This window comes from Lepidochelys olivacea (assembly GCF_965140295.1).
Source record: "Lepidochelys olivacea isolate rLepOli2 genome assembly, chromosome: 11".
Classification (NCBI taxonomy): domain Eukaryota; kingdom Metazoa; phylum Chordata; order Testudines; family Cheloniidae; genus Lepidochelys; species Lepidochelys olivacea.
Genome location: NC_140421.1, coordinates 58,640,334 through 58,664,539, shown reverse-complemented (window position 1 = coordinate 58,664,539; position 24,206 = coordinate 58,640,334). Strand labels below are relative to the sequence as shown.

General features: G+C 40.2%; 1 protein-coding gene across 2 annotated transcripts in view; it reads left to right on the top strand.

Annotated features, from left to right (window-relative positions):
- The first annotated feature begins 4,513 nt into the window (after positions 1 to 4,513).
- Positions 4,514 to 24,206, top strand: part of SATB2 (SATB homeobox 2) — a 161,222-nt gene continuing 141,529 nt past the window's right edge. For both annotated transcript variants that reach the window (XM_084643667.1, XM_084643666.1), the window contains exons 1-2: positions 4,514 to 4,776; positions 5,920 to 6,147. In XM_084643667.1, the coding sequence (XP_084499793.1) occupies positions 5,979 to 6,147 (169 nt within the window). In that variant the 5' untranslated portion in view covers positions 4,514 to 4,776; positions 5,920 to 5,978. The remainder of the gene's footprint in view (positions 4,777 to 5,919; positions 6,148 to 24,206) is intronic.

Here is a 24,206-nt window from a genome sequence, read left to right as displayed (position 1 = left end):
TACCGAGAGACATAGGCAGCTCCTGGAGGAAAGAGGAAAAGAAGGAAATCGTATTGACTAGGAGTAATTTGTCATTCGATTGCGGGGGGAGAATTTGCGAAGAGCAAGGAATATTTCCCACTGTGATCCCAGGCGGGGACAACTTTCAAATGTCGCAAACTCCGCGCAACGGAGCCCAGCAGATGAACAGCCGAGAAAGGAAGCGCAATAGTTGTCCAGGAAAATCTGCAAAAACTCCACAGCCTTCGGCTCTTTGCGCTTTTTGAAGGTCGGACAACGCTGGAACTTGAAATCGCGTGTTGGCTGGAAAAGTGACAGTTAATTAAAAACAAACCTTTCCACTGAGATTTGTGTTCAGAAAATTATTTGGCAATACACCACGCGAGGATTTAAAAAACGAAAATAACGATGATTGTCGCACGCTAATAAGCGCATCCATTTTGCATTCATCAGACTAGGTCCAAACAGAAAGCCCTGGTATTTGACTTTGTTCTAAATGACGAAAAAGCAGAAGTTATTAATAAAAGAGAAGCCAGCTTGTTATTTTTATATTAAAAATGAGGTGGAAAGTAATCGCTTCCCCCCCAGTTGAAATAAATAAATGTGAAAAATTTGTACTGGAAAAAGCATATGTAATTTGAAACAGAAAAGGCCTTTATTGGGAAGTATTCTGTAAAAGAAAAATAAACATCATGTATCTCAAAATCTCCTATAAATCTGTTTGAATAAAATAAAGTTAAAGAAACAGAAATTACTAACCCGCAGAATTTAAGTAATCGGTTCAGTTTTGCGTGTCTTTAATAATAATCCTCCCAGTTTCCGTGCCACAATTATTACTACTCAATAATGCAAAGTTTAAGGAATTTTATATACAGAAAACAAGTTTGCAGCTCTTGTTCTCCATATAACGCACAAATGCAAAAAATAAATAAAAATAAAATAAAAAAGACCAACCCCTCCCCCCTCCCAAACCCATACCAGAAAAGAGGTGCAATGGATTAATTGAAAATAAAGCAATTGCAACGTATATATTTAAATGTATTTAATTGTATGCATTATTCAACTCCCCCCACCGAGTGGTTTAATAATTTAGAATCAATAGTTTCCCTAAAAACTTTATAAAATATTTACAAATAATAAAATATTAATCGATTAACAAGCCAGTTGTATTCTTTTATAGGAACTTTGCTAAAGTCCTGTAATCATGCTGTTGACATACGTCTCTGATGTTAACGAAAGGATTATTGACAAAATGTAAATGAAGATCTTCAGACGGTGGTGTTTATAAAATAGCTCATTAATGAGCTTGGGTTGACTTTGTCCATCCACATCATCAGATATAATAATAGTGACGAATCAAACAGGGAAGATCCTGGCTAAACCACTGGTATTTTTTTCCAGAAGTACTGAAGTCCTAAAATCACCAATTCTTCTAACTTTCTGGCCATTGATCCGAAGGAATTCGTAGTTCAACATCGAAGGTAAGAATAAATCAACATTATTTAATTATTCAATAGTTGGTAGAAAATACGAACTTCCATATATAACCCACAACAGCATTTTACGCAGTTTATTTTGTTCAGTTACACTAGGGTATTGAAAAAAGTTTGCTCTCCAAACTTCCAGGATTCTTCTCTCTCCCCCCCCCCCCACACCTGTCATCTTTCAAATACGAAATCTGGCTGACATACTTCAGCTACTTTGCATTAAACTCCTCCAAAGTCTGCATTTTTCAGATGCATTAGCTTTCAGACCTTCTCAAACAAGTCATGCAAACTGTCCGAGCGGGTCGTTGCTCCGTGCCTCGTGGAGAATTCTCGCCCCACGCCACCCTCCCTACCTTTTGCTGGCAGGAGCCTCTAGTTCTGGGTCCCACAAAGTTGACCCGGAGCTACGACCCCCGCCCCCACCCCTTCCATTTCTTCCGGACCCGGGGGCAGAGATTACACCCTGTCGAGACGCCTCGTAGCCACGCAGCGAGAGATCGCTGGTCCTCCCCCTCCCCTGCGTGGGGAAGGAACCCGTCCTTCGCCCCAGCGATGGGAGGCGAGCAGCTGCTGCCTTTTCCGGGGTGGCGGAATCCTGCTGCTGCACCGGGATTGATCTGGAGTGAAGCGAGTTTCTCTCTTACCCTGGTCACAGCTCCGCCGCGTCTCACAGGCTCCCAGCCCCACTTCCTTGTACGGCCCAAAACCCTTAGAGAGACACGATCCCTCTGCAACCTATTAACCTCGTCTGGAGGAAAAGCAAGAGCAGCAGCACCGCGGCTACAACCACCAGGCTGCAAGCTCCACACAGCCCAAATCCCCAAAGAAACTGCATTGCTGCTGCTCTACTTCCAAATGATGTCCATAGACTACCGGCAGGGATTGCCAACATGGTGGCGACGGGGCTGGGAGCTGCTGCGATTGCTCCTTTCTCCCGACTTAAGATAATAGGATGGGTGTGAAGCTATTAGTGCTGCTCGTTCTTATTCTTACCTCCAGATAATTTGACCCCCCCCCCCGGCGCCCCCACACGGGAGCGCAACATTGGTGGCGGGGTTGAAAGTTGCTGCTGATCTTGCTGCTTCTGGTTTTCCTACAAAGCCCGCCGAGACTGTCCTGGGCACGCGTGGGGTGGTGGAGGAAAGGAGTTACTGTTGCTCGCGCTCCCCTTTTGCTCCAGGTGATATTACTGGGGAGCAGGGGCTGCAGCTTGTTCTTTCCCGCAGCCCCCCTCTCCTCGGCAGGGCTGGGCAGAGTGGACAGGGCGGGTCGCCCGGAGCGCTTGCTATTCTTGGTTCTTCTTCCCGGTCCCAAAGGCAGTCACTGAACCCCGCTCCCCAAAGGGTCTGTGACAGACCAGAGCCAGGGGAGCGTGTGTGTCCCGTTCCCGCTGCCCCCGCACTTGGCTGGGCTCCTTTCCTCTCCCACTCCCAGCCGCAGGCTTCCACGAACAGTCCCCTCCCCACAATCCTCAGGTCTCCCATGTGTCCCCCTTTCACGCGTTTCTACCCCTCTTTTTGACCCTCCGGCGCCACCGTAAAAGCAGGCCCACTGAAGGGGGCTCGGCCGGCCGCAATAGGCGCCGCTGAGCGGGCGGGCGGGCGAGTCGGTTGGTGCCTGGCGGAGCGGGAGCTGGGCATGGGCGAGCGGCGGGGACGCCCCGCTGGAGGGGGTTGGAATTTCTTCGGTCCACCTTAAAGCGGAGCTGGTGCCGCCGCCGCCTCGGCTGCTGCGGGGCGGCCCCGAGCGGGGCCGGGCAGTTGGCGGCGCGGTTCGGCGTTTGCGGGCAGAGCCCCCCGCCGCCGCCGCCTTCCCCGGCCCAGGCGCAGCCAGGCAGCGGCGAGGCCGGGGGCTGCCGCCGGGGATGGGCGGGAGGGCCCCGGCCCGCTGGCGCGCTGGCCCCTGCCCCAGAGCCCGGCGCTGGCGGACTGTCCGGGCTGCGGCTGCACCTTGCAGCCGGGGGTGGCGGGGAGGCCGCTCCTCTGTCTGCCCCCGGCCTCCGCCGAGGCCCGACTCCCCCGGGCTGCACGTGTCCAGCTGCCCGCGGGGGTGGGCTTGGAGCCGGCGGAGGGCGCAACTTCCAGCCCAGGCCGTGCCCGGCCGCGACTCGCCGTGGGCAGGCTGCTCCCGCTGTCACGAGCCGGGCCTCTCTCTACGCCGCCCGCTCGCCCCCTGGCCCGGAGCCGCGGGCAGAGCGCCCGGCTCCGGCTCCGGCTCCGCCTCCCCGGGTGCCCTTCTCTCCCCCGCCTCCTGCCCCTAACCCTGCCTCCCCGGCGCAGCGCCTGGCTCTCCTGCCCGTGTGCGCGCTCCGGGGAGACGTTCATTATTTATTTATTGGTGTTTAATTTCCTGCCAGGCGGGTCTCCCTCCCTCCCTCCCTTCTTCCCCACCCCTCTGCAGGCAGCGGGGCTGGCTGGAGCTGCAGCAGCCGTGGCTTGGGGCGCGGGGGGGGGGGGGGAGGCTGCTTCTCTCCGCGCTGTACCTGAGCTGAGCTTATCCAGAGACTTTTATTTATTGGGGGTGTGGGGGGAGGGGAGGAAGGCAGGGGCGGGAGGTGGTTGCTATTTTGGATGCAAAGATCTGGGGACAGGAAAACCGCACACACAGACACACACACACACACACACACAGACACTGAAACCAAGGACAACCCCAAAAAGGACTCACTTTGCCTTGATGACTCAACGCAACTAATAATCATTTCTCTCCTCTCGCTCTGGCGACTCCCTCCTGCTCCTCCTGCTGCTGCTGCTGGCAGAGCAGGGAGCGATTGAAAGTGACACATCGGGGGCTGCCGCCTCTTCACCGCGATCACAAGCGCCCGCTTCCCGGCTCCTCCTGCTGCCGCTTCTCCTCCCGCTGCCCGGGATAGCGGCCCCTTTAGACGCGGCCTCCCTCCCCTTCGCCACCCCCTCTCTCCCCCGCGATTGATTTTCTCTGCCGAAGGTGTGAGAAGTCGGGCGTCTCCTCCCCCCCCCCCCCGGAGCCAGTCCCCTCACCTCTCCCCCCCCCCGACCCCCATACACTACCCCGGCTGCCCTCTGTGGAAGCGGCTCTGACTCGTGACAGCCAGCTCTGCCCAAGAAGGCACCCTGACCCAGGACCTTAAAGCTCGGACTCGAGGACAAGGAAAAGGGGGGGTCAGCTGGGTGGGGAGGGGGGAAGGAAGTAGAAAGGAAGCAAACAGGAACGTAAAAGGAGGAAACAAGAAAACTTTCCACCCTGGATTCTCTACTTTTGATCCATGGACAGAGCCCAACTCAGCCAACTTACAGACAGACTATAAGCAGTAAGTACAGCAGGAGCGCGCCCACAAACCCGGCGTGGGTGAGCAGCTCGCAGCAGCCTTTGTCGCGAGGAGCTAGCTAGTTTTCTTATTTGCGGTGTCCATGAAATAATGACGGCGGTGGTGTTAATTGTGGGAGAAACAGCCCTGTCTGCAGCAATGCCCTGTCCCTTCTTGTTCCTATGTGTCTGTGTGGCCCTTCCCAGGAGCCCGGCGAGCAGGATTGGGGCACACAGGTCTTGGGGTTTGCTGGCCTGGTTTGTACTGCGTTGGGTAGTCAAACCTGCAAACCCGAAATCCTTTAAATCCCGCGTGGGCACCCCAAACTGACCTGCCTTGCAGACACGCTGGAGCGCGAGGTACGGGGACCGGGGGCAGGTGGGGGGAGTTTTTCGAGTGAATTTGAACTTGAGTTTGATTTGGCGCCGAGTGTCAATGAACTAAGAGGAGGCTTGACCCGGGATGTGTTAACGGCGCTTTGATCAGTGAAGTGTAATCAAAGTACCTGTCGCAGGTAGTTTTGAAAAAACGTGCCGCCGTTAATGCCCGTTTGCTAGCATACGGAGCAGGTCCCGTTTGCACGCACCCCAGAGCGTGTGTAGATCCGGTTTGTTGTCCTGGCGGTGTTCGCGCGCGACATTAGTGTTTAGAGCGATCTTCCGAAGAGAGAAGATCTTCATGTCTCGGCATATCGCTGTATTAATTCACAGGCCGTTGTGTCCGCGTGGATCGGGTTAATTCTGTGCAGGAGTTACTTAACACACCTGCCTTTTTCAAAGTACCCAACTTTCTAAACTGGCCCGCGAGACAGAAATGTAACGTGTAAATGGCTCCGGTAATAACATGGTTTGTGCCACCGAATTTCAAGCGAACGATCCGCGCTGGCGAGCCGTTGTGGGTCAGTACTTGTTAGTTGTCTGTTCCTCAGTCTAGGTGGGCAATGTATTAACAACTCGGCCGCAAATACCTGGGTTTCAAGCAGTTTAGCTCTTGCACGCTATAGAGAATGAATTTGATTCTGAAAGCCGGGGTTTTGATTGCTTTATTTGGATAAAGTGAGCGGACAATGATGATTAGTAGCTCTTGAACTCCCTGGTTATGCTCTCTTTACAAACCTCTGAAGTGTATATGTTTCTTTCTTTCTAGGTCCTTGTTCATTTTACTGTGATCTGCCCGTGGGAACTTTGTCTCCAAGTCAAAGTAGTATGGAGCGGAGAAGTGAGAGTCCCTGTCTAAGGGATAGTCCAGACAGAGGGAGCGGCAGCCCTGATGTCAAAGGTCCTCCCCCCGTGAAGGTGGCCAGGCTCGAGCAGAATGGCAGTCCTATGGGAACCCGAGGGAGGCCCAATGGCTCTGTGACCAAATCAGTGGGAGGTAACCATCCACTAGTATTAATGTATACATAACAGACTGGCAGCTGAATTACAATGGCATAGTGTCAGGGTTCATGTTGATTAAGCTTTCTGTCTGGGTGTAGGATTACAGGAAGTGGATTGCAAATTGTCAGTACCCAACTTGCTCCTCATCAGTAACCAGCCACCGCATTTACTGTTAAATAGAAAAGTGGTGTATCCAGAAGGTGGCATTTTGTTGGGCATGTTGCCACTCTGTGCGAGGTGTTGGCAGGTTTATGTCACAGTTAGCAGTTTCTAGCTTTTACTGGAAAGCTTTTAACTGTTCAACTCTATTCCAGTGTTAAAAGGGTGCATGTAAGGGCTTCGTTTCATATTGACTCTTTTCACAGAATATTTATTAAAAGGCCTTTTTAGTACCATGGTTAGTCCATCGCTATATCTACGCCAACTCACAAAAGGCCTTATCCTACCCCTACTGATGAAAAATGGAAACAGGATTGGGACGAAATACGCCAAGCTTTTGTTGAATACGCATAATTATAAACTGACAGTGGAAGATCACATTAAAATTTGTATTGCATGACGGCCTTATTTTTAGAGGGGAAAATACAATTTTAATCATGCATCAATAGATAATTATTAGCAAAAGAGAGCAATGGAGAACGCTTAACTATAGTTAACATGATCTCACTAGTGACTTAAAATATATCATGATATTTATTATTATTAATAATAATAATTAAAACCATAATGGTTTTATAAATTGAAAAAACCTGCTCTATTGAATTACAACACATATTACTTGTAGAGTGTATATGCTTTATGGAACTTATATGAACAGTTATAAAATCTTTAGGCAGTTAACCTGTTATGCAGAGGACATAGGAAGACATAAACACATGGTTAGGATCAGTTTGTTTAACATAATTATTACAGATTAATTTTGCAGTTTTGGCACAGTTACTCTCTGTAGAGCTTTAAATTTCATAGTTGCTCTGCTCCCTAGTTGCTATTCAATTTTGTGTTTATGGCATGTTTCAGTGACACGAGTGGCTGCTTTTTTTCAAGCAACTACTTACTCAAGCTAAACTCTCCGATGACCTCTTAAATGTCCTGCTTTTTCCTCTTAATTTTGATGTTGATGAGATTGATGTAATGTAACATTACATTTCGAAAAATATCTTTAACGTTTTGTAGCAGATCAGGTAATAAGAGAGAGAAATATTTCAAAACAGGCCATGGACATCTTTATATGTAGTAAGAAATGTAGCTATTTAATGTAATATATGTTTGTGGTGTTTGTTTTGTTTTTTTTAAATCTAGCCCATGATGGATACAAAAATCTAATCAGTTCATAATAGAAAGGGTCAGTATTAAGGACATTTAGAAAAGATACATTAATTTTGTCATCACATGACTGTGTACTGTGAACTTAATTTAACAGTTTTGTCATTATATGGTTGATTTAAGCATTTTTTCTCAATAGGGTTTCTAATTGCTGAAGTTTGTTGATAGGCTGCAGCTTGTATTTTTTGAATTGTAGTGATCTGTATATTTACTCAATGAAGGGTAGAAAAGTTCAGCAGTTTCTTGTGCTTTTGATGAATTCATCTCCATTTATTGAACCTCTGATTGTTTTTGTTCTTCTAAAGTATGCAAAGGGAGAAATAACTTTACAGTTAAAGACTTGTTGTATTATACCAATTAGAAATTAATAGGAAAATAATTCACTGGCTAACAGTGGGATCCAACTAGCTAGTTTTGTCTGAAAATGCTAGAAAGTAAGTATTATAGCCATAGGTGCCTTTTAGAAGACTGAAGGACTGTGGCTTCATTTTAACGAAAGGCTTAGAACTTGGAACTAAAGTTTTGGAGATCTATTAAAATGCACTTAAAAAAAGGATGACTTCAAACATTTTGGAATATATATGTTGCTTTATAATTGCAACTGTGCTTTGCCAAAGGAAGTTTACAGGGTTCTGTGATTATATTGGTGGTTCAGATTGCCTCTGGCCTATTGAAGTACGGAGCGTTTCATTCAGTTTAACATGAAGACTTTCCTTTCTGAAGACAAACTTTTAAGAGGTTACATTTTCATTCACTGCTGTCTGGTTTGTTATAAGCTTAATATAGACTGGAGTGTTAAAAATGTAGGGGAATCATGGTGAATTTTTTTTCCCTTGGGTTTTTTAGACAGGTTGCCTGAGTGTCTCATAGTTTGAGTACCATAATACAGTTTATTCATTAGTTCTTGTTCATATTGAGAGCAAGAACAATTTTATTTTTGTCTGAATACTGATCTAGAATCTATAATACTCAATGCTAAAGTAGTTAAGGTGGATTTTTTTTATAAGATAATGGCACTGTATAAGATTGATTTTTATTTTTTAGAAAAGCTTTCAGGATAAACTAGCATATCTGTTTTTCAGAGAGATGTTTCCCATTTTCTTTTTAAGATTTGATGTTTATGAACACATTACTTTGACTTTGCGTTCAAGTAATGTATTGTGAATGCAAATAACTGTGTCTGTCGGTTTCAGAAGTTCATATTGCTCCAAATGTACACTGAAATGGTAATAATTTTGTCACTTTAATTGTGACACTCAAATGTTGGCATTTGAAAAGTACTTTTTTAATATATTAGAGTTTTAGAAAATAATATCCTTTCATGTACAAAACTTCGTGTCTATAAAAATAAGTTGTTAATAAACCACTTTTCCAGTGCTAGTCATAGATGAAGACTCTTCAGTAAAAGCAAACTATATTGAAATGTTGAATAGTGAAGTGACTTCCAAGACTTTAGCTGATGTGCTCTTAGTTTGATTTTTATTTTGTAAGTTTAAAATGTGTTTTATAAAAAACTTATACTTTTCAAAAAGCAAAATATTTTCAATGTTTTTCTATTTAGAGACAGTGTAATTACAATCTTTTTCAGTTCTGTAGAACGTGTTTTAAGATTTGAACCCCAGGGCAATAAGACGCTAACAAATCACATTTTGATTACTCTTAGTTTCCCTTCATTCGTTCTATGTAGGTAAATGCTGAAATGTTTTTTTTTTCTATTATGCCCACTTTTAGTTAAATCTCAAGAATAAATATTCTTGTACATTTTCATTAAAAATGGAGAAATTTAATTTAAATTATCTAAAGCTATGGTGGGACTGATGACCTGTGGTAACAAGTTTTATAACTTTTTTTTGTGTTTATTACATTTTTTTTACAATGATTTCCCTGAGAAAGAGAGATATATTAAAGTGCACGGATGTTCCACTTTTCTCACTGAATTTTTCAGTGAGAGTATTTTATACGAAGTGCTGCAAACAGTATATCAGCTCTGCTAGGGAGAAGTTTTGCCTTCTGACTTTTTTTGTAGCTAATGTACATAATTCAAAGGGCCATTATGGCAGCTGTAATAAACTTGTGTAGGTCACAAAAAAAATAAACAAGGCTGTTTTTAATAGGGGATTTTAAAGTTTCTGTACTGTTTACAATGGTGTTTGCTTCAGCTGAAGGTGTTAGAGTCCAGTTTTGTTTTGCTCTGGCTAGTCCAACACTTTCCAAAATGTTTCACCAGTTATCTAACCAGTCTGTTTTAAAGCATGTATGTAATAAAACACAAGTGCTCAGATGTTTGTGACTGGCAGGTTTTATAGAGGGTCCCTGGGAAAAAAGGCTAATATATCTTTAAAAAACATACGAAGTCTGGGAGAGAATTTAGAGTGTGCAGGAGAACTATGGTGTTGACAGCTTTATATTCCTGTTGGGTAACATTCACTTACTAGAATTGGCGTCCCCTCTCAGTTAGTAATTCACTCCATAAGGATTTTGAAAAAAAGAATGATTAATAGCTAGGAAATTCAGATTTGCAAAATTGTTGATTAAGCTTGCAAACCTGTCTGTAAATGGAGCTGTATTTGTATGTGTGTATTTTATTTCTGAGAAAACAGAAAATGAGTTCAGAGTCTTGAGTGTATCTTAAATATTAATGTTCTAAATGTGCTATTTAATACTTCAGTATAAAAGAATTAAATGTAGAACCCAAATAACACAATCAACTTTTAGGTAGGAAGCAGTTGTATAATATTTGCTTCTTAAATGAGTTTGAAACCAGTTTAATAGCAATTATTTTTTTCTTCATTTACCTGTTAAAACATGCAATTTAATTTTATAATATTTGTCTGAAAGAGAGAACTTTCAAACAGTTGTAACTAAATTACACGAGCAGTACTTAAATCTACCATATGGTTTAAATGCTTATAGGAAGCTACAAATATCAAAAATCTTCTTGATGCAGTGCATTCTTCTATGGGTGTTCCTGATAATTTTGTACTGCTGATTGTTCTCAGCTTTTTAACATTAAAGCTTAAACATATTTTGATCTTCATAAGTACATTTCAGAAATCTGTTTTAATATCTCTCTCAACACAGAGAAATGCCAATCAAGGGTGGTAAAAGTACAGTCTATCAAAATCAGTGTCTTGCAGCTAGTTTTACAAAAGAATACTAGTTAATCTTTGTTATCCTATAACTGTTTCAAGGATATAAATACCTTGTTGCCGGGGGTACGGAGATATCCATTATTATACAGACTGATGCATGCAGATTGATCACATTTGATATTATATTCTAAATTGTTAGGCTATCATTTAGAGCTAAATTTTATCTACAATAACTGTTAACATGTTTTAATTGTCTGCACAGAGAATGTTACTTTATTTTACCCGATCTATTTATAAGGAATAGGTTTTAGATGTTGTTCAAATCTAGGTGAAGAATAACATAATACTGTCTGAAAAAGGTAATTTTGCTATTTGAAAGGGCTGAACATGTCTAGGTATTGAAGCTATGAAAGCTGCAAAGCCTTATTAGCTTGGGAATTGGCAATGCACTGTAGTTTATCTTATACCACATATACGATATAGTTGGAAAACACTAATTTTCTTTTGCTTTAATTCAGCATGAATTAAAATAGAAAGCGTATTCTTAGTTTTATGCATTACTAGTATATCACTAGGAAAAAAACCCCTCATCTAATTTGAATAAGGAAAAGGGGACACTGGTATCTCCTTGTAATGCAGATGTAGACTGATTAATTGTTAGAAATGGGCTGCTTTTTGTGCTGAAAAAGATTATTTTTCTTTCCTGATCATAGCTGATATCTTAAAGAGAATAAACGTAACAGTCGCTCTTCTGGGGTCATCTAGTGTATCATTTGTATTTTTGCTGAGGTAGAAAAATAGCCCTTCACTGTGTTTTCAATACTTGGTCTGTTATTAAACTAAAGATACAGTTGGTTTAAAATATATATGTAATTGAAAATATGCATTAAACAGAATATAGGGTATCCACCCAGTCGGTGACCTAGGCATAATTTGATGGTTAGTGTAATTTTGGAACTCTAAGTTCCATCTACAGAAAACCACTGACCATTATGTATTTGAGACTTGAAGATTAGCTGTAATAAGATTTTTTTCCCCCCACAACTGTTCAGAAGTAGCTATAGGCATCTTTTTTCCCCTCCTCACAGTAAATTGCTAGATGCCGTTATCTTCATCATGAACCCAAGAAAAGAAAAGGGACCAACATCTTTGAGAAATTAAATGTTAATTCTTCTTTCTGTAAACCGTACACTTGCTGTACTTATAGGACAGAACCGATTTACTGTCAGTTATTTACAGGACATTTCTTTGAGATAGATGCTGTCAGTGTGATTCTAACAGACAGTGACCCTGTAGAATAGAATTGGTTTGATGCACATGGAAGGGTGGTAGGTCCATGCCAAAATAGCTGCAGTATAGAACAGCGGGGAACTTTTGCTGCAGAACATTAAATAGCTACATTTTTACAACCAAATTTGAACAAAGAGCTTAGACATCATCTGCAAAATATTAAACTTTACTGTTATGGATAAACTCCTAAAGGTGAAGCTAAACGATTGTTTTTTTTCCTAACTATATCAATATTCCTAATGAAATTATTTTGCTATATGAAATATTTTAGCAAGGTTTAATAGTTGATGAAAACTAGTTTTTCATGTAATTGTTTGTAATAAAGTAGTCATAAGCTTTCTGTGATCAGTTAAATGTGTCACAATTCATATTTCTAATCTGTATTCTAGACTTCCACATATTCTCTAATACCTTAATACACAGCCCTTCATTTTCAATTGAGATTATAGTTTGAATACTTTTTAATGAAATTACAAAAGTGTGATAACACTAATTTTTAATGCCCCCTGCATGAGCAAAAAGGGGCACAGTGGTATTTTGGACCTTATGTAAAGAGAAAGCTGGCGCATGTAACATATTTTGTCACTGAAAATGATACAATAAATGGTAATGTAAATTGGCATCTATGCTGTTATAAAATTGAGACCACTTGCTGCAGTATGTAGTTTACGTTCACAAAATTGTTGTGTGTCCTAAAGAAGAGAAATTTTGACTTTGTGAATGAACAACTATCAGGCCATTGAAGAATCTTTGGTGCTGTGTGTGTAGTGTAAAGTGTTAGAACTGACAGATTGTTTTGAACTCTCTGTGGTCTTTTTAAAGTAGAAAGTCCTTTTGAAATAACTGAAAGTAGTTAAAATGAGGAAAGCTTTATCTCTATTGCAAAAGTTATAATTTGGTCAAGTTTGCTCTTCATTTACTATCTTTCTATGCATAATGAGCTTAAATTGGATAATTTATTTTGGCTAACTCAAATTTTGCAGGATTTTTCCTGCCTGTTGGTGACACTTAATGTATTTCAAGATCAAAGGCCCAATCCTGCAAGGCATTAAGTATCATCAACTCCTCTTGAATTGATGTGAATTGTGGGTGATTTGCACCACAAGGAAGTTGCTCAGCACTTAGCTCAATCAGTGTCTGATTTAGGCTCTTTATGTGTAGCTATCAAATGAATGTTCTCCTTTGGCAACACAAAGTAGACGTTTTGAACATAGCAGAATGTGTTAAAATGCATCATTTTTGAGAGAGAAATGATGAACCCATCTTTGGTTCCTACTCTATCAGCTATACTGCAACAGATGCATTTTCACATTCTTCTATAAGTGAAACTGACTTACGAACTAAAGCCACCACAGACAAAAGCCAGTTGAGGATTTGATGGCGTCAGAGAAAAATATATTTTGTAGCCTCTAGTCATGCTAAAAATGTTTCCTCCTTTATGATTGCCACAGATAATTGCCACAGATAATTTTTAAAGCATTTTTTGTCTATTTCGGTTTTAATAGTTGCTCAAAATCATGGGTTTTCTACATTCCCCCCCCATAATTTTTATTAATTGAAAGTTTCACAGTTGGATGAAATTATGGAGGGGGTCAGGCAATGGAGGGGGCAGACAGTTATTATTTAATGATAATAAATGCTGATATTCAAAAAGTTAAATCTTTAATATCGTTAAAAGACAAACTGTCAGCTACGTATGTCAAAATATACAATGTAAATATCCTTAAATCGCAATCTAATAAGTTCTCAAGCAGCATTTTTCTTACTTTGCCTATCTGTAAATTTTGACGATTATCGAAGGAAATATTTTAGTTGGTTTGTGTATGTATTGTGAAATTGATGTTTATCAACGTTTACCAATAACAATTTAATCCTTCCTAGCGCACCCATATTTAAGCTTGGTGTGTGTTGCTGTATGCTAGTCAGTTAAAACATATATATTTCCTGTGTTACCTAAAACCTAATTTAAATTTATTAGTAGTACAAAATATAGAAATTACACTTTCATCCCAGTTATAAGTGCTTTCATTAGCCTGGCTGTGTTAGGTTCTTCAGTTCATTCACAAAGTTTTTTACTGCATTTATACATTATATTTAAAAACAACAACAACCCTTCTTTGCATTAAATGGCAACTGTGTTGACGTTGTTGCAGATTTGAAATTGAGTTCTTACAAAATCTACTTTAAAAGTTGCTACGGCTACAGTAACTTCTCATAAAAGCTAATTATTTGAACCAAATGCTTTGTGGGCAATTGTTCTTTTGTCTTTGTACTGAGGGAAAATATTGAGTTAACTATTTAGAATTGTACTTCTCTCAGATTAGAGAATGATAGTTTTAATAATGGTTTGTCACTATAATACCAGCTGAAAAGATTCAGATAACTTCCCTTAAAGATTGAAATAGTTGATAAATATGCTTATTTTAAACCTGGTCTAAAACAACATTATTCCCTTCTTTCCCCCCCCCGAAAGTTGTGAAAAGTTGTAACTCTGTTAGTGAGCAAGGTATTTTAGAGACCACTAATGTGATAAGAACTTACAATAAGTTTGATTGTAAGATTCTTCGTTTTTGTTTTTTTTTTAAAGTCTACATTTAGAGTAAATCTGAAAATCAGTGTTGCTAACAGATCAGGACTAACACACTTTTCTGCCTGACACAAAGCTGCAGGGATGACTTACCGCAGTGCCAAATGACCAAAAATGTAAACGTGGTGCAGTGTGAGCCATAGAGTCTATTATTTTCATTTGCATGCCGGAGGGGAGAGTGCATGTCTGCACTAGAGATTTTAAACCTTGTGTCAAATGCGAAATTGTTAGTAGCTGCTACGCTCAGTTTTGTTAAGAAAAAAAAGTAGCACTATAACATGTATAAGCTGTCTGAAATTCCGTTAAGGATAGAGAGAAAATGAAAGAGGAACAGGTAGTTGTGGATAGGAGTTAAGTACATGTCTTGTTTTCTGAATAGAATTACATGGATTCCAGTTTGTGCCTTGTTAGTCATGCTGCTGTCCCTGAGGTCAAACCAACACTTCTTTTTTCAGCGGGTAGATTATAGTACATGTCATATTAAATAGTCAGAATAATGACATAAATTTGTCTACAGCAATGCCAACAAAGGTAAGAAGGTTAAGAGGAAGCCTTCAGCCAACCCAACTCTACCATCCGACTACTTTTCATATGAAATTGATGCATCCTGCACTTCGGCCATATACACATTGCATTTTCAAAGTGAAATATAAACAGCTTCTACTCCAGTGTCCTCCTTTGCCTATGTGTTCTTTCTTTTCTTTTCTTTTCTTTTCTTTTCTTTTCTTTTCTTTTCTTTTCTTTTCTTTTCTTTTCTTTTCTTTTCTTTTTAAGATATGCAAGCCTTTTCAAAAGCACTAGATCGGGCAAAGAATGTTTTGTGGAAATTCTTCATACCAAAACCGTGCTTTTTATCTTACTTTAGCCACAAGGTTACTTTCTTTTTCAAGATGCTTTACTTATTATATTAGCATCTTATGTGAAAGCAAATGTACTACTTCATCTATCACTGAATATCACCCACAATTTGTTCATTTCACTTAGTGCTATACTATCTAGAAGTTGCTCATTTTATCTTCATTTGGACTGAAGCTTCAAATAAGTGGGAAAACTTAAGTAAAATACCATATATCCTAGTAATATAAACACATGAAGAGTTCTTTTTTCATAAATATTACTGATAGGCATATATTGGAAATGAAGCAAGTTATTTTCCAAACCATAACTAGACTATATAGCCAAAATAATATAAATTCATATTTTGTGCTATATTTTTAGTTTATATGCATTTCCTCTCTTTACATATTAAAAATTAAATGTGCACAGTTTTGAGGCTTGATATTTTGAATGGCTACTAAGGAATGAAGTTATAAATTAGGTGTTATATATTACTTTGGAGTAAAAGGTGATTTTTCGTAATGTCTTTTCCTAACTTACAAATAACTTTTGTTGCCATAATACAAACATGCTAGCAGAGCTGCATGATAGATGTCTCTAAGTATCGTAGTAAAAGAAAATGACTTGTATTCTGAGGCTGTGGATAGTTTATGTTGTTTTGGACCCATTTCCCAAGCAGTGATCGAAAACAGATTACAATAACAATTATACAGTCAGAAGATGCAATATCCATTTCTGCTTTAATTGAGTGAAAGAATAATAAAAACATCATTAAGAAAAATGAGGTGGACCTGTCATACACTCTACCAATTTTTAGACTTGGAGAAAATGCAGAGGAACTGAAATATTTTTTAGTTTATTTCATCTTGTTTGTTAGCTGATGTTTATATTTATTATCCTAGAAGATCTTTGACTTGGGTTCTTCACAAGGGCAGATATGGATGAACACCTAGTAACTGGATACTACTAAGATGCTAAAGCTAAGGTTAGGCATTATATCTGTTGATTTAATAGTAAAGTAATTTTTTCTGTCACTTGTTTAATTCTCCCTTTTGTTACTCAATATGATTAGAGATGCTCGTTATCATATGCTACCCATGTAAACTTAGGGAATCTTAGGTGTAAGGGAGAAGGAACGGCCTCTAAGTAAGCAAGCAGTTGCATTCTGCACTAGATGAGGTGCCAGTCCTTCCAATATAGTCCTGTGTGTACCATGTTGTAGCAATCCTTTCTGGAGAGCCCCCAAAGCATGGGTAGTTGACGCCTCCAAATCCACACAGTAGGGCTGCCCTAGCAGATCCTTTTTCCCTCTGGAGGTTGTGACCAAATATAGCGCGCTGGTTGAACAAAATAAATATGTAGTTGTGAAGCTCTAGTGGCTGTTAAATGGAATTCCTTTCCCTTGTGACCTGTTTGGTAAAGGCATGGCTACTGCTAAAAACCGTATGGTAAATGTACGGTACCAGCTCTTAAGAGAGCATTACGAAAAAGGGGGCTAAATTTTAAACAGAGAGATGGTACTACTCCTTCTGCTGCAGAGGTATACGGTTTCCTCTGCAGCCCTTGCTTTCCTTCCCTCAGTTAACACAGTATTGGCACCCTCCATGCGAGACAAACCAGACTGTGGCTGGGGACCTGCAGGTAAAGATGCTGAGTCATAATTTCTGATGTGCTTGTGCCCCATGTCCACTCTCCCTGAAGGCTTTTTGCAGGCAATGTGCTGAAAGAGAATGTGAATGGAGCAGATCAGCTGCTTCCTAAAAGTGACAGGAAGAGCTCATCAGCTTCCCTCCTCGCTAGGGTGTGGATTCCTTCCTTCCTTCCTTCCTTCACGTTTGCTTGGTGTTGTCTGTAGAGAGGTCTTGATGGTTCTGTCTGTACTTGGAAAACTCTCTCTTGCTGACAATGGATTTCAGCAATGGGAGCAACTGAACCATGGCTGAAAGTGTAGACAAAGTCATACTGTGTTCAGGACTGTTTCAGTAACCATGCTTGGACCCGACTTGTTAACAATGGATTGACTGTAGTTAGCTCTTGTCCATGTTTCCTGCTAAACTGTGCCTGGCACCAGTTTGGCTGCATCCATGGTTGACACCCAGTTTCAGAAATGAGCAGTTTTCCTAGTATAGACATAGTCTAAATGGGAATAGGGAAGAGGGCGCGAAGGTGAGGGTTGCAGATCAGTCCCCTCTTTTCCTTGCTGCTGGAGTCTGGAACTGGACTTGAACGCAGCAGCCTAACCGTAGCACTTCCCTCGGTCCCTCTGTCAGCTACTTCTCTGGTAAGGTGAGGACTGATTCTTCCTTTTCTCCTGTTCCCTTACTTTCCTGTTGGGGTGGTGCACAGAGGGCTGGGGCTCAAGGAGGGAGAGAGCTTTACTAGTGAGTTCCAGTGAAGATGCCAAACAAGTCGGAGTGTGTTACTTAGCTCTTCTTTAGAAATGAAATCTAAAGCAACTAAGAAAGCTGTGCTTTTACATTCCAAGAGATGCATTCCATTGCTAGGAGACTATGTAACAGAACCTTCATTAAAATCGTTCTGCTAGAAGAGGGTTTTTACTCTAAAATTTATATAATATGGTGGCACCTACTAGCGCTGCCAAAGTCACAGGCCTATTCTAGTTTTAAGGGCTTTATGACACAGTCATTAAAATTATGCCAAGTTCCACCCAGAATTAGAGAATCTTAATCCCTAAGAAAACTTTAGTTGCATAAGTAAAATAAAAACATACAAAACCCCAAACTCCAGTTTTGTTTTTTAAGTTCTAGGAACCAAAAGCAAATACCACTTAACAGCTTAAGATGCTTAAAAAAAAAAATTCCGAAAGGGCTTCCTTCCTTCACTATTTTTAAGTAAATCTTAGTAATTTTCCATTAATTCATATTGTAAAGTAGTGCTGTGGGGTATTTTTAAAAAGGAAATTGAAAACAACTTAGCTGTTTTATTTAGGAAGGTACTGTAATGGATTCATGTTCGCTTTTTAAAATATATTTTGAAGGCCATACACTGCTCTTGACGCATGCATACAACTTTCATGGACATCAGTATTTTCTGTCGCTTTTTTTTTGTGGGAGAGAAGAGGGGTGGAGGGTAAAGTTTTAGGCTAGAATAATGGCAATGATAATTTGCATTTGTATGCTGCCAGGCATCCAAGACTCTCAGAACCTCACAACACAACTTTGTGGTATGCATTATCATCCTTGCTTTACTGATGGAGAAGTGGAGAAGTACTAGCCTATGGGTATGTCTTAGGCAGTGAAGAAAATGCAGGCACAAAACTCCTATGCTAAACCAGAGGAGATGACAAACTCTGAACTCCCATCCTTTTGTGCTTGGTTATCAGAGGCAGCTGAGATTCTCTTATTTGGCATATAGGGTGATCGTGTGTCCTATGAGCTACAACTTCCTATTGGGGATGCAGTAGGGTGAGAGGGGCGTGGAGATTCAGCATTATACCTATTCTTATGTTTCTTTTTAGTCTAAACGTGCAAGTTAAGTGTATTTTATTTATATCCTCTTATGTAAAACTGGAGTATTATCAAATCATGTTACGAGTTCAGTAATAGGTTCGTGTCATGGCCTAGTGGCCTAGAGCATTTCCTGTTAAACAGTGTAGCTGTGTTTCACTTAGAAAAAGAATCTTTGGGCTGGCTAAACTGTCGGAACAGGGGGAAATTTGCGGTTATGCTGGTGATTTATTTGTGAAAATTCTAGAGAGCAGGGAGAGTGGCGATGGTAGGGGGACTGATGCCTCAGAAGGACTGGAAGCTGCAGAATGATGTAAACAGTATGCTGTGGTTTCCCATCACCACTGACTACAACACAATATGTAGAAGAGTATTTCCTGACTAGGGTTGAGTTAAATACTGAAAGTTGGAGGGGGGGGAAAGGTGGAGAAAGGTAATGTCTGTACTTATCCCCTCAGTCCTCCCAAAAAGGGAGCCATGCTATAGTATTTGAAAAAATAAATCTGGAGGCTGAGATCTTCTAGGCCAAATTTCAGTCTGGAAGAAATTTTTACAACTGGTATATAAACCATTAAAGAGCAGGAGGTAACCAGTTAAAATTCTGCCAGTCCTAGTACAAATGTCCATTAGCTCACAAGTAACCTAAAAAAGCTGGAATGCCATATAGGCAAGTGTTGTGATTGTGTAAAGATGAAGTTTTTGCCCTTCTGAGCTAATTTTTTATTTTTGGGCAGCACCATAATGTTGTGATGGTCTCAATATAATCGCTAATTCTAACATATAGAATTCCAGTTAGCCTCATGCCTGGATACATGTAGTGGTTTTCACGTTTTTCCAAGTGGTTAGTGGAAAACAAGCTGCAAAGTAATTCCCCCGGTCCTCAGTAAAAACATTTACAGTGAAAGAATTCTCTACCTCAAACGTAGGTTTGTGTTTGTTATTTAAGACTGAAGTACAGTCCATTTACCCAAACCAAGCTTTTATTGTAAACAGGTTAACTGCCAACAGCTTATATTCTGTCAAATGTAATTATATTTAAGATTTATGGATCACTTGAAAGCGATTCTGAGAGAACATGACTAATACCTGCTGAAGTTTTTGAGCTTTGTTTCTTCAACCACTCTACTGTGCTGCATTGCTATGATCTCTTAAGCACAAAGAGTGATAGGTATGTTGCACTTCAGAAACAGTATCTTTGCATCTATTCAGTCTATCATGTGTCCTAAATATTAAATCTTTAATTGGACTCTGTAGGATTTTATCTGTAAGATCTCACATCACCCCCCAGCTAGAGCTGAGCAGTGCTTTCAATAAAAGTGGGGTGAAGATAAGAATGGTGAACTGTTTTTTCTAATACTCGTGGCCTCTCTCTTCTCAAAAAGCTCTGTGGCACACTTTAGAATATCTGCGTTCAGCTAGTGAAGCTCAAATAGAAGTCTTATTCGTATTTGTGTGAGATGTTCATTTCTCAGAGTTGTTGCAGGGTCTTCCGATGATACCATTTTTGGAGCTATGGTAGCCTTGCTGCTGAGCTTATCTTGTTGGTTGGTGTTGCACAATATGATTTTCAAGAGTGGAAATTATGCAGTTACAAAGGGGACTAGGCAAATACGGCTATTGCTTTGTTTCCATGGGAATGTGGGATGGAGCTCTTCAATGCTGAAATTCAGGTAGCTCTAGAGAACTGGGAATTGTTAAATTCTAGAGGTTCCTACCTTTTTAAATAGTGGGACTAGGCGGTGGATTCTAATGAGGAGGAGAACAGAGGAAAAGCTCTTTTTGCTATGTGAATTCTGATTTCTGAATTCTTGAAGGGATATTGTCAAAATTAGCATTTGTTTAAAAGAAGGTATGGGAGAATTGGATAACAAATATTTTCATTGTATTTTTTTTTTAAATTCAGCTTTCACCTAGTGCATTAGATTCTGAAAGTGACTGACTCAAAAGAAACGGACCTGTTCCTCTTCACTGTCCACCTTACATGAAATGCCCCTCTAGAGGGAAAAGTACATGATTAGTGGAAACCAAATCAGATTTAAGAAATCTTTCAGTTTTGTTCCTCTGGAATGATTTTAGTATGAGAGGGGAGAACAATTTTTTTTTTTTTTGTTAAATATAGTGTATGACTTTCATCAGAGGGAATTGTCCAGATAAACTCTGTGTTGCGGATGGAGTTGTATTGAGATAGATTCTATCACGAAAATGGGGGCCCGGTCATGAAAACCATCTTGTGCAGAGATCCCATTGAAGTCATTGGCAGTTCTGCATCTAGAAGGCTTGCAGGATTGGTCCCTCCATAAGACAAGTGTTGTATTGCGAAACGGAGATGCGGTCTCTCATCAGGGTATGTGTGTTTGGGGGAGGGGGAGGTTGTAATTAATTTTAGCTTCCTCTGCAGATTTGATACTATCTTTTCTGTACACTGGATTTAGGAAAAGTATGTAGTCACACTTTGGGTCAAATTCAGTCCTGGTGTAATCAGGCTCAGCTCCATTGAAGTCATTGGAATTGTGTTTGCTTGACCCAGGGCTGAATTTGGCCCTCTGTGTTTGAGAGGGGCTTGATTATTGTGTGGCCTTTGTTTAGAATCTCTACTAGGCAAAGCCTGCTTTCTTATGCAATAATCGAGGGTTTTCTGTAGTCTATTAAGTGTCAGTAAATGCCCTGGTTTCTGAACATCAAATCATAGATGTTAGCTTTGTCTGTCTGTGAAGGAGATTATCTTGTGTGCGTGTGCTGTAAAAACTTTATTTTCTACTTTTTTCATTTGATAAAAATCTCTCCACTATCGCATGATTTCCTTTGGGTTTTACACCACCATTTGATCTCAATTTTTAATAATTTTGGTGGGTTTAACTCCCAAAAGAAAACATGCTTGTGCTATGAAGTATTCCCACTAGAAATCTGGGAAGTCTTAAAACCTTGTGTTACTCAGAGCTGAGAACTTGGCTCCTTTATTAATTCGCTTCTAGAGAACCCCCATACAGTAAATTTTTCTATAACATCATGCTGTTGAAATTAATCAAGATGATGTTTGGAAATTGTTCAAATTAGATTAAATTAAATAACACCTAGACAGAGTTCAAAATTTTGCCTGATGAAAACAAATTTTAATCTGAAAAGACACATTTTATTGCATCCTACTCTTATTGGCCGATCTTTGTATTATATTTATTAGGATAAATAGTGCTTCCCATTCAGTGGGGATAGAGGGGCGAGTATATATAGCATTTTTATTTAACATCGTCACCAGCTCTCCACATCCTTTCTTTTTTCCCCACATTTGGAGACACTAAATGCATGGTGTTAGCAAGCAAATGGACAACATGTGGAAGTCCAGTGACTGTAGAATGCAGTTTATTACTCATTTTAAGCACACATTGGACTAGATAACACTTGAAACATAAATAAAACCAGTGTAAGACTCAGCGTCATATTGTGCCTTGAAATAGTCATTTGAAAGGGACTCATCCATACACACACAGTTTACACTGGTTTAACTAAAAATATTTGTTTTCTTCAAGTTGATCTAATTAAACTGGTGGAAACCCGTGTAGACATTCTTATATTGGTTTAGAACTCTGTATTGATTTAGTTCAATACATTGTTTGGTTTTTTTTTTAAAATGACCTCAACTTTTAATTAAACTGAAGAAAGTCTGTACACAGATATATCCAAAAACTACTTCTTGAATGAAGACGACTTAGACAATTTCAGAAAAATTCAGAAAAACCTTCCGTTTTTAATGCCCACACTCTAAATTTTATGGATGTATTTTATTTACTAAGGAACTGTTCACAGCAGAATGAACTTGACAAGGAGGAGAAAATGTACAGTAAAATACAAATGTCAGGTACATGATTTCAGTGGTGCTTTCTTTCTAGTCTCTCTCTGCACCTTCGGCCAGGCTCAGAAAAGAAATTGAATAGTTTGCCTAAAAAGTAAGGAAAGCCAGGTGCAAAGCCTTAGCTGTTCAGCTCCCTGTGACTGGAAAGGGAATCGTGAAGTTTAAACCCCCCAGATTTGGAAAATGTACGCAGGCATAAACAGTTATAGTCAAAGCAGTTTGTGCACAGTTGTCATACATTGGACTGTGAACTGGCCTCTTCCTCAGAGTGCAGAGAGCGGCTTTTATGCAGTGCTGTCATGAAAGCATTTGCTGTTTTCTAGGATCTTGTTTTTTACTTATGTGTTTCAACTGATGCTATGTGTTCAGGGTTAAAGCACCATCTGAATTTTATGCAGAAAAGCAACTAAGTTGCTGCATTTAAATAAATTAACAAAAATAAAAAAAAGGAAGCAGCTTAATATGAATGCCTTTGTGCATTCTGGCATTGCATTTATCCTTTTCAGAAAGAAAAAATATTCCCTCTTGCCTCCAGTCCACCTCTTGTAACCTCTGTATATGAAAATCCTATAGTTTTATGTCCTGCACCATGAGTTATAAAGACCCGCTGAAGCGCCTTTGTAAATCTGGGAAACCAAATACACGCAGTTTTAGGACCAGAAGTTTTCTTTTGTGTGTGGTAGTTTCTGGATGATCAGGAATGGGAAGAGAATCAAGCAATGTTAAAACTAACTATGTAAAGGCTTGTTTTATCTTACTCCATCAGCACCTACAAGGCTTCATGTCTAAGCTCACGATCCCAGCTTTGTAAATATTGCTATAAATTCTCTGACTGGGGCTGTTGCAGAGCATTGACTAATTTACACAGCTCTACTTTAAATCTATTGTATTAGGGTTGAGTATGAGAGAGGTGTAATATACGTACCTAGGTGTGAGAAGTTGTGTATATCAGTCTGTGAGAGTGACATTGGCTTCCAGCCGAAAATGTTTTCTTCTCTCATTTTTAATGTACAGTAAAGAATGTTAATTTATTCACTCAGATTGTCAGGAAACAGGGAACTCTGAGGTAATAAATCTGTGGAAGAAATGATAGCTTTACTCTGTCCAATGCTAAATAAAGGACAAAGCAGGTGATACTTCTTTGGAATGAGATTTTCTGGGGAGAGTTGGATTTACCATCAGTCTTTAGTAAAGTAGGATTGGTGTTTAAAGTTCTAGGGGTTGTAGCCACAGGCACAAAACCCCATTAGCAGTAGAGGATGTGGTAATTTGCCCTTTGCCCCTTGCCCCCCATTCTTTTTAATGTACTATTAGCATCTTATTGTCATTTCTGCCGGGCCAGAAAGCTCAGAGATGCTGTCCTTGGAAACCCCATCTCTGTAGCAGAGCTGCCAGCAAGCAGTGGTGGGAAAGGACCATTTTAAAACCCAGTATTTGGGAGCATTACGGAGGATCTGCAATAATACCGTGGGTTCATCCTGCCACTCCAAAATTAAACTGTGACTAACTCTACTTCCAGCAATTGAGAGCTTCTTCTGCAGAGAAGACGTAAATGATAGTATAAATTGCATGGGGAATCAATATAACCTATATGTCAAGGGGGCAGATAGA